The sequence below is a fragment of the Sciurus vulgaris genome (assembly GCF_902686455.1).
Source record: "Sciurus vulgaris genome assembly, chromosome: 11".
In the NCBI taxonomy this organism is placed as follows: domain Eukaryota; kingdom Metazoa; phylum Chordata; class Mammalia; order Rodentia; family Sciuridae; genus Sciurus; species Sciurus vulgaris.
The window spans coordinates 86,816,292-86,828,050 of record NC_136472.1 but is presented as its reverse complement, the minus strand read 5'-3'; the positions used below and the strand labels follow the sequence as shown (position 1 = coordinate 86,828,050).

The window sequence follows — 11,759 nt, the reverse complement described above, 5'->3', positions numbered from 1 at the left end:
TTGAAAATTATTTGGAGTAGTAGATTTTTGTTGAAATAATAATAATAATAATGTTTATGATAATAATAATACCAAAGGAGATATTTAATTAGAATAACTAAAGTTAAATTTCAGTAGCAGAACCATATTATTATTTTTATGTGCTGGGAACCAAACCCAGGCCTTCTACCATGCTGGGCAAAAATATACCACTGAGCTAAGTCTGTAGCCCTCACATGCCCTTTGCTAAAGCAATTACTGGCAGTAAGCATTATGGTTGATGTTAAAAGCATTCCGAATCCACACTATAGAACTGTAAATTGGATCAAATATCCATGGTTAAAGCTATTTAGAGGAATGTCACATCTCTATGAAACTATGGTTTTTTTCTCTTCTTTCTTTCTTTCTTTTTTTCTTTCTTTCTTTTTTTTTTTTTTTTTTTTTTTTTTTAGGAAAGCCTGACTTTTTTTGGGGCGGTGGACCAGAGATTAAACTCAGGGGCACTCTACCACTGAGTCACATCCCCAGCACAGTTTGTGTTTTATTTAGAGACAGGGTCTCACTGAGTTGTTTAGAACCTTGCTTTTGCTGAGACTAGCTTTGATCTCTGTATCCTCCTGCCTCAGCCTCCTGAGCCCCTGGGATTACAGGAGTATGCCACCTTGCCTGGTTAAAAAAAGGCAGTTTTATAACTTCACTTGATAATCCGCAGTTAGTTCTCATCACATTGTCTGTAGGTTTTTGAATGTGACAACTGGGATGTAGGATACCAAAGTATAATGCTCCTTTGGTGAATCTTCATCCTGATATGTTTTCTGGGCAATTGAACATGGATACAAATACATTCCATAGTCTTGCTTTGTAGAGAACTTTGCTGAACCTTACATGTATCCATGCACATATCCATGCATCTCCTTCATCGCAAATTTCTGGATCTTGAGTGTCCAAGGTACATGATTTGAAGCCCACTCCCTGGATGGGCTTGTGATTGCTGATGGGGCACTCTTTGGTCACCACTTCCTTGATGGCATAACTGCTCTTGTCACCACTCTTCATTGTGAAAGTCATTCTGCTTGGGCCCAAGTTGGAAAGGAAGAGCACTAGGAATTATAAGGTTCTGGTTTATTCATGAGAGAAAAATAGAATGGGATGCTGATGTCTACACAAGCAGTAATGTTTTCTACCGATGTTAAGTAATGTTTTCTACCTCTTTGCGCCTCAGTTTTCTGTTTGTGTCATATGCAAATAAAGTCAATTCTTTCCTAGACATAGGTTTATTATTGGGTCATAGCTTCAGTAAAGTCTTGCTTACTTCTTTGTCTTTCCAGAGTAGGAAAAATGAAATTATTTTGATTCTCTTCTCTTAAAAAATAGGGGGAAAAGGAACAAAGAAAAAAAAATGGATTCAGACATCCTGCAAGCCTTCCAGAGTGAACTCACCTGCTCCATCTGCCTGAACTACCTTGTAGACCCAGTTACCATGGGTTGTGGGCACAGCTTTTGTCATCCATGTCTCTGCCTTTTTTGGGAAGAAGCTCAAACTCCTGCTCATTGCCCTATGTGCAGGGAGCCATCACAGCAAAGAGACTTCAACACAAATATTCATTTGAAGAATCTGGTATCTATTGCCAGACAGGCCAGTCTCAAGCATTTCCTGAACTCTAAGGAGTACATGTGTGTTACACATAAGGAGAGTAAAAACATCTTCTGTGAAGAGGACAAGAACCTGCTCTGTTTGCTCTGCTCCAACTCTGAGGAGCACAGGGCTCACAGACACTGTCCCATTGAGGAGGCTGCTGAGGAATACAGGGTAAGTGATGCTTCAGAGGGCACTGAGGAAGCTAGAGGGCAGGATGGCTAAGATTGTAAGGCAAAGAATGATCATTCTTTATACTGAGTGCCATATACATCTATAGGTGCCAGTGATAAATTTTTGAGTAAAATATGTGAGTATATCTACCTTAATGAAACCTGGGAGAGTGATGAAGATAATTTATCATAACTTACCATACTTTATAATAAACTGATTATATGACATACTAGTTAGGGAACCTTAAAATTTTCATGATCATAGAGTTTATTTGTGTGCTTTTTTTGTTTGCTGATTTTTTTTTATTAAAATCTTTTTTTTTATTTTTACAGACTGCATTTTGATTCATTATACACAAATGGAGTAAAATTTTTCATTTCTATGGTTATACACAATGTAGATTCACACCATTCATGTAATCATACATATACATAGGGTAATACTGTCTGTTTCATTCTACTATCTTTCCTTTCCCCACCCCCTCCCACACCATTTTCCTCTACACCATCCAAAGTTCCTTCATTCTTCTCTTCCCACCAATTCCCCTTGTTATAATTGTCATACACTTATCAGAGAAAATATTCAGCCTTTGGTTTTTTGGGCTTGGCCTATTTTACTTAGCATGATGTTTTCCAACTTCATTCATTTACTAGCAAATGCCATAATTTTATTCTTCTTTATGGCTGAATAATATTCCATTGTGTAGATATATCACAATTTCTTTAGCCATTCATCAATTGAAGGGCATCTAGGTTGGTTCCACAACATAGATATTGTGAATTGAGCAGCTAAGAACATTGACGTGGCTTCATCTCTCTAGTACACTGATTTTAAGTTCTTTGGGTATAAACCAAGGAGTGAGATAGCTGGGTCAAATGGTCCATTCCAAGCTTTCTGAGGAATGTCCACACTGCTTTCCAGAGTGGCTGCACCAATTTTACAACTCCACCAGCAATGTATGAGTGTTCGTTTTTCCCCACATCCACGCCAACACTTACTATTGCTTGTGTTCTTGATAATAGCCATTCTCATTGGAGTTAGGTGAAATCTTAGGGTGGTTATAATTTGCATTTCTCTAATTACTAAAGATGATGAGCACTTTTTCATATATTTGTTTATCATCTGTATATCTTCTTCTGTGAAATGTCTGCCCATTTCCTTAGCCAATTTATTGATTGGGTTCTTTGTATTTTGGGTGTAAAGTTTTGTAAGTTCTTTACAAACTTTGGAGATGAGTAGTCTGTCTGAGATATGTGTGGAAAAGATTTTCTTCCGCTCTGTAGGCTCTCTTTTCACATTATTGTCTCCTGTGCTGAGAAAAAACTTTTAAGTTTGAATCTCTCCCATTTATTGATTCTTGCTTTTACTTCTTGTGCTATGGGAGTCTTTTCAAGGAAATCTTGTCCTAAGTCAACATGATGAAGATTCAGGTCTACCTTTTCTTCTATTGGTGGAAGGTCTCAGGAACAATTCCTAGATCCTTGATCCATTTTGAGTTCAGTTTTGTACAGGATGAGAGATAGGGTTTTAATTTTATTTTACTGCATGTGGATTTCCAGTTTTGCCAGCACCATTTGTTGAAGAGGCTATCTTTTATCCATTGTAAGTTTTTGGCAAAAAATAATTTCTAAACTAACAAAACTAAATGTTCTTCTGAATTGCAGGGGGCACACCTGCAATCCTAGCTACTTATGAGTCTGAGACAGGAGGATAGTCAGTTGGAGGATGACTTGGGAAATTTAGAACCTGTCTGTAAAAAGAATAATAATAACATTAAAAAAGGATTGAGGATGTAACTGAGTGGTACAGCACTTTCTACAAATTCAAAAGGCTTCCATATAGGATACAGTGCATTGGAACTCATAAAGTAGTAGTCTCAGTAGATCCAAACTCTGAAGAAAATTACTAAACTACCTAAGAAATAATTATGCTCATGTATTTGCCAATTTCCCTAGAAAACTGGTTTTAGTACATTGTGCAATTCCATAGTCTGAATCTCGTAAAATTGATAATTACACATACCAAGTATGGAAACACCATCCTTCTGTTCTCCCTAAAACATTTTTTTAAAATCTAACATCAATTGAAATTCTCCATCATTCCAGGTCTGAGACCATAAACTACTCACTTGTCTAGTGCTCAAACTTTGTTCTCTTACAGGAGATGTTCCTAAAACAAATGAGATCTTTTTGGAAAAAGATCCAAGAAAACCAGAAAAATCTAAAAAAGGAGAACAGAAAAATTAACCAATGGGTTGTAAGTATGAGAATCTATTTCCCTGAGAATCAACTTAAGACAGGAAAGGTAGAAATGTATTAATTCATTGTGTGAGCTGAAATCATCACAGGATTGTATCAAGATCTTTCTTGATGGCTTCTACTTGTGGGGGTACAATGCAACACCTCTGCTCAGGGAGAATGGTTGGATTCCAGAGTGGGAGGTTTGATGTTATCCACCTCTTTAATAACAGAAATCACAGTGTTGCGTATAATTATTTATGAATTATCCATAAATTCTAGTGGATGACATGTAAACTTTCACATTTAAGCAGATATATGTGTATATGAATTACCATTGAAAAATTTCAATTACCATTGAAAACTGCAAATAAAAACTTTATTTCAGAAACTTTAAAAAAAGTTTAAATAAACTTTATTTATTAAATAAAAAAATAAATAAATAAAGTTTATTTATTAAATAAATGTTTCAGAAACTCATGGAGTAGATGAGTTTGAGGAAGGATGGATATGGCTCTTAATATAGTTAATAAGGAGTGAAAAATAAATGAAGGAAAGAGAAGAATGAATTAATGGTTTATGGGAAGCAGAAGGACATGAATTTAGGCATGTAACTTATAAGTATGTGACATGTATCAAAATACATAGATGATGTTAAAGTGTAGGAGGATAAAGTAGAGCTGGCATTTGATCTAAGATATCCTTGTCCCTGCAGTGGTACGTGCATTTGCACAGAGAGGCTACCAAGGCAGCTTATCGAATGGTGCATCCAGGTGTCCATGAGGAAGAAAAAGAACATTTGGAGACACTTATAAAGGAACGCAAAATGGCTGTACAGCAACTTAAGAGAAGCAAAGCTAAAATGCTTAAGAAGAGGAAGCAGCTGAAGAAAGGCTATAAGGAGCTAATGAAAACGTGCCATAAACCAGATGTGGAGTTACTCCAGGTAAGGACTGAGGACATGATTGACAACATTTTGTGTCTTGACCACATTATTTGGTACCAAAGATATATTTCTTTGTATCCTGCATTTTTGGTGGGATCTTCCTCATTTGCAAATAATAGACACAGTGTAACTTCTATGTTCATGCAGCAAGCAAACATTATTAAATTGTGAGGGTAGGTTCCTCAAGATATGTTTCCTTCTAAAATTATCCTTTTTAAGGTATCTTCATTAAAAAACAGATAGAAACCATTTATTCATGAACATTCTGTTTTTGTCTCCAGTTGAGCAACATGAAGAAATTTGGAAATAGCTAACATTTCTTACAATTTTTTTGACTTGAATGTCCTTAGTTCAAATTGCCCTTAGCACATGGCCCTTTGTGGAAAATTCCTGCAGAACACCCCTTTACAGGCAGCTGCTGATTTGCAGCAATGCCCAGTCACTGTCAGGGTTCTGAATGTAGAAAGAATTTAGATTCTGCCTGTTCTACCTTTTGGTAGAAAGTTAATTTACATGGAGGGTTGGTGTAGTGGTTGTATTGTTAAGTTTCTCAAATACATAAGCTGGATGAGTAGAAGAGCTAATTCTGATGGAGTTTATGCTTTTCTCTTTTGGTTTTTCTTTACAGGATTTAGAAGAAACGTTGGCAATGTAAGTTTGGCTTTCACTGAAAACTGGGGAGACATGAAGGCTGTGAATACCAAAGTGTTTCTAACAACAAAGGGAGTACTTACTGGGATCTTGTACCTTTTCTCTATGTGTTTGTATTTTACTGAGTATGATTTCTTTTTACTTTTTATCAAAACTTATCTTTTCCCTTCCTGTTGCTGAGGGGCATATTCATTGCTGAACTGAAGCAGAGGTTTCTAAAGACACCTATGATTTTAGATTTCAAGTCAAATATATTGAGGTCCATAGAATAGATATACCTAAATGATAGGTGAGAGAAATAGGTAAAGAAAAAGAGTAAGGAAGATTCCTTAAGAGCAGAACAATCCTGAGGTGGGCACCATGAAGCATGCCTGTAATCCCAGTGACTCAGGAGGCTGAGGCAGCAGAATTGCAAGTTCAAAGTCAGTCTCAGCAACTTATTGGGACCCTGTGTCAGTAAAAAACAAAAATGACGGGATGTGCTCAGCACCCTAGGGTTCAATCCTGGATACCAAGAAAAAGAAATTCTGGAATGATCCTACCACCCCATGATTATGAGGTTACACTAATTGTCAATGTTTGGTCATCTTTTAAGTAATACAGGCACCTTAAGCATAATAGGTACTTTTAGGGGAAAGAAACTTGTACATTAAAACACCTTGAAATTGTCCTTTCCTTTGTCTCAGTTAAAATGTTTGGAGAAATTTACAAAGAGCCAGCCATGATATCCAAGATCACTTTGACACTCTTAAGTTTTTCTTTTAGATTCATTATAGCATTTAGCTGAGGAAGCTGAGAAGTGTTTGTGTCTGCATTTATAAGTGTTCACATCTGCCATTTCCATTTTTACCCTGTGCTTTATGACTTCTACTTGAGCATGTCAAGAAATATATGCCATCTTTTCATCTTAAAATATGATCTTTAATTAAGCATGCTCAGAAAAGTACATATTTTGGCTGAACACAGCAGTGCAGGCCTGTAGTCCCATCAATTTGGGAGGCTGAGACTGCAACTCAGAAGGACAACAAGTTTGAAGCCAGCCTCAGCAACTTAATGAGACCCTGTCTCAAAATATAAAGGGTTGTATATAGTAAAGTGCCCCTGGGTTCAATTCAGAGTACCAAAAAGAGAGAGAGGGAGAGAGAGGGAGAGAACTGAGAAATGTACTTCTTTTCCTTCTTTTGTATTCATGGGGATTGAAAGCAGACCATTCCAGACCATTTCACTGAGCAACATCTCCAGTCCAGAAATTTATACCCTAATACACTAGCCCCAAAGAGACTGCATTTACACTCAGCAGAATAAAGTCTCCAAGCTTGTTTTCTTTGGAGGGAGCATTGCTTTTCAGACAACTACCATACTTTCCTTATTCCCTTTCAGTTATAAATATTTCTCCATTCTGTTATATTCTGGTGTGCTTCTTAACTTCACTGTCAACGAAATGCAAACCCTTTTCCTTAGGTTTCATAAGAATATGATTTTGAAGAAGAATTTTCAATTGAGTAATTATGTCTTTCTTTATGCTGTCTGAAACCAGCATTGACGAAATCTTGGTTCCAGAAAGATCAGTTTAATTTTTTTCTTTGCAGGTGTGAGTTAGTGGTGCTGCGCATGCCTCAGCCTGTGAGGCCACAGCTCAGTGCTCAATCCATCACTGGACTGGTAGACACACTTAAACACTTCCAAGGTGAGTGTCAGTCTGTTTGAGGGACAAGTGCACTGTGCCCTTCAATGATAGTTTTCTATAGCTAATCATTCCCTCTTTATTGATCTTGCACCTAGCAAAAGGGAACAAACTGCAACTAAGAATGTAAACCATATTTAGTGATATACATACCTCTGATATTATGGAACAATGTAAAGGAAAAAAACATAAATGAAAGCTGGTGTAATTTCAAAAACCCTGTCATAAAACTGATAATTAGGAAAATGAAATAAAAAGACTCACTAAGCCCCAGAAACATTATCAAATATAAATAGCAGATATTCACTGAGTCATACTAATGGACTCATGTCAAAGCATTCCAATTTCAGGTGCAATTAATTATGGTGATGAATTTATTGATTTTATATGTAAAAATGCTTTCCTTTAATGTTTCCCAGTAGCTGAATTTGTAATGCATTACACTTGATAAATAAACACATTGCAAACATACAATATCAAATGCATAGAACAGATTGTGAACAGTAACAGTAATTGTGTCAGTTGATGAGTCAATATATGGAACTCCATGGTAGACCTAAACCTTACAGGTTAGTTTATCAGAAAAAGACTAGGGCTTAGATGGATCCAAGTGTAAAAGGCAAAAAAATGCTTAGTGGGAAACCAATTCTTTTATATTTACATTTTCTTAAACATAAACTTGGTTTCTTAACTAGAACATTGTAATATTCCTGACACAATGATAACATTTATTTTGGTCTTATTTATTTCTTCTTTCCTTAGGAAACAGTAATGAAGTTTAGTTATGTTGCTGTGGACTTGAGAATACTCAGATCTCTAGATTTTCAGGTGTCATGAAAAGTAACCAGCAGAAATTAGCTTTGGGTCAGGGTTGTGGCTCAGTGGTAGAGCGCTTGCCTACCATGCGTGAGGCACTGGGTTCAATTCTCGGCACCACATATAAATAGATGAACAAAATAACAGTGTATCAACATCTAAAAAATATTAAAAAAAAAAAAGAAAGACGCTTTATACTGCTTGAACTTCTAGAAATATTTCCCCCTGTATTTAGTAAATGTTCACACTTACTGGTAGCCCTTGTATCTGATACTGTTCCAGCCAGAGTTGTTCCACTAATCCTTGCTTTTTTCTTTTTTGATAAATCTCTGAATAGACTCTCTCATTGTATTAATTTTTTTTAAAAAAGGCTTATTTTGTCTGAAATATTCTCTTCTTTTCACAGTGAACTTTTCCTTCCATAATGAAGTAAACAGTCACAATATCATGCTGTTTGATGATGTGAGAAGTCTAATATTTGGACAAGACAATGAAGATGAATCTTTGAATTCGGATAGATCAAAGTATTGTGCTGCATGGGGAGATCAGAGCTTCTCCTCTGGGAAACATTACTGGGAGCTGGATGTGAGTGACTCCTGGGACTGGGCTATAGGAGTTTGTAGGGATTCTGTGGTAAGGACGAATCACACCATGATGGAATTTCAGGACATGTTTCTCCTTTTATGTGTGAAGGAGGATAAACATTTCAATCTCTTGACTATCTCCCCAATATTTTCTCTGTATATACAGAGACCTCTGGGCTCTGTTGGTGTTTTCCTTGATTTCCAAAGTGAAAGCATGAGTTTTTTGAATGTTGCCAAGAGTTCCCTTATATGGCGATCCCCTGCTGGGTCCCTGAATTTTCCTGTCAGGCCATTTATTTTCCACAGGCAATACATAATTAGGGATAATTGAGGAACCTGACTTCTCTGTGTGGGGACTCCATATTTGAGGAACTCCTCAGTTGAAGCAAAGCAATAATACTGTAGCTGTCTTTTCCCCCTATCTTAATGTAATCTCATTTTATTAAATATGAAATAGGATACAATGTAAAATTGTGTTGGTTCAATTTTTCTTTAATAAAAATCATCTTTAGTGACCCATTATCTATAATAGGCTGTGGTTGTTTCAGTGTTTTCTGATCTCTGTGTGATTACGAAAACATGGGTTCATGATTCCAAATCAAGATCTAATGCAGGAACACAAGAATTTGCACATCTAGACAGATCTGGCTATCTATAATGCACCCATCAGTTTGAATTGTCTCTCTTGATTTAATAAGTTCTACAAATCAGTTCCCCTAAGAGGGGGAAAATGTATGTGTGTGTGTGTGTGTGTGTGTGTGTGTGTGTGTTACAATCATGTTGGGCACACAAAGTTTTTTGTTGATTTAAGGAGCTGAAACTGTAACTCAGTAGTAGGACATTTGTCTGGCTTTTAGGGTTTGATTTCTAGCAGGTGTGAGGATGTTGGGGGATTAAAAATTTATGATCATCCACCAGGGCATGAGACAGGAGATGGGAGCATAGAAATATAGAACACAGACTTGTCCTCCCTACTGATTTTTCCATCTCATCATATAATACTCCATTGATTTTTTAATTGTTTTCATATCAATTGTTTTCATCAATGAATTTCTTCCATCAAATGTTCTTCTTAAATGTATTATAGAAATCAACAAATGTCTGTTAATAAAAAATTAAAATATAATGCTTGGTAGACATTGCTGTCCACCATACCTGGGAATGAAGATTCACTATAGACTTGAAGTTACTTACATTCACTTTGCCACAGTTTTATTACATATTAGTCATGGTAAAAAGACTTATGACATTTCCATTTATTGAACATTTATTGTGTGGCTTACATATAAATGCATTCTGTGTGATTTAAATATAAAAACACATATTGCTGGGCTTAGTGGAGCAAACCTGTAATCCCAGCGACTTCAGAGGCTGAGTAGTAAGGTTGCTAGCTCAAGACCAGTTTTATCAATTTAGTGAGATCCTAAGCAAATTATCAAGACCCTGTCTCAAAAGTAAATAAGGGGGCTGGGGATATAGCTCAGTTGGTAGAGTGCTTGCCTTGCAAGCACAAGGCCCTGGGTTCAATTGCCAGCACTGAAAAAAAAAAGTAAATAAGGATTTGGGGTGTAGCTCTATGGTAAAGTAAAAGTACCCTTGATTAATGCCCAGTACCAAACAAAACAAAAAATAAAATCACTTATACTGCAATAATTATGAAGAAGAAGCTGAGCCAGGAGGAATTTAAGAGACTTGAAGGAAGGTGATGGTCTCCAAATGAGCTTTAACTTTGGATTCACTGTGTTTCCTCTCATGTGAGTCAGCTCAAGTAATAGACCAACATTCATTCCCATGACAGCTAGGTGAGATAATGCAATGCAAGTAGAGTTTACTCTAGTACCTAAGAAAGTATACAAAATAAATATTGGCTGCAAATATTAAAATATTAATATCAATGATTCACTAATTTAGCTTTTTAAAATTTTTAATTATTTTTTTAGTTGTTGATTGACCTTTATTTATTTACTTATGTGGTGCTGAGAATGGAACCCATTGCCTCAACCACTACCACTACCACTGAGTCACAATCCACCCCACTTTAGTTTTCTTGATATGCATTTTATTCACTCCTTCCTACCATTGGCTAATCTGCAACTTCAAGGGCTACCAGCAAGCCCAGTCTACCTTCTTTATTTTCACTGCATGAAGGTGCAGCCTATTCTACTGATAAGATGGAATTTATGCAGTTTCTTACATTCATATTCATACTCTTATATTCTTCACCTTGACAGTAGCTTCATTACTGCATTTCAATTATATGCAATAAAAGCAACTTAAAGTTAGTTTATATTTTTCATATAGAGTACATATTCTGAAAATACTGCTTTAGTCTTAACATAAATTGTTATGACCTACGTGTACAGAATCTTTAGTATTCTCTTCTCACATTAGAACAAAAGTGTAGTGTAATCACATTATGCTAGCTTGAGGAAAGTTTCCAAAGCGTAGCAAACATAACAGGACAGAAAAATATCAGAGGACAATGTTAAGGAAAGGCAAGAGGGACTTCCAGATTCAGAGGTTAAGGATGGTACCTTATTTTGAAACTTCAGATTATTATCTTATTTTGTGCCATAAAGTTGATTTTGAAATTTCTGTAGTGACAAAAATATGTACCAATGGGATATGAAGATGTCTAGTGACAAGGAAACATAAAATTTGACTTAGAATGATGGAGACAATCAAGAATTCAAGTGACAAATTATTAAGTCACTTACTAAGCCTAAGGTGATATAGATCTCCTTTATTGTGGCAAACAAAAAATACTTCTACATTTTAAAGATGAATACAAATGAAAGAGTACATATTTTTATAACATGTGAGATATTTATTTAATAAATAAAGAAAATATCTATCCTGGGGGTATATCCATGAGACAAATGATGATTTCTGAAGAAATTGTAGCATTTGTAATATGTTCAATTCCACCAAACTGAGGGTTATTTTCTCTCTCTCTCTCTCTTTCATATTGGTATTGGGAATTGAACTCAGGGGATACTTTATCCCTGCATCACATCCCCAACCCTTGGAATTTTATTTTAGGACATGGTCT

The 11,759-nt window shown here is 36.0% G+C and overlaps 1 protein-coding gene across 1 annotated transcript; it reads left to right on the top strand.

Annotated features, from left to right (window-relative positions):
- Positions 1-1,378: 1,378 nt before the first annotated feature.
- LOC306638731 (tripartite motif-containing protein 43-like) lies at positions 1,379-9,038 on the top strand (the record flags this gene model as incomplete). The annotated part of the gene is made up of 6 exons (XM_079102027.1): positions 1,379-1,789; positions 3,950-4,045; positions 4,742-4,972; positions 5,601-5,623; positions 7,213-7,310; positions 8,530-9,038. 6 exons carry the CDS (start codon positions 1,379-1,381, stop codon positions 9,036-9,038), a joined length of 1,368 nt encoding a protein of 455 aa, XP_078958153.1.
- Positions 9,039-11,759: the final 2,721 nt, after the last annotated feature.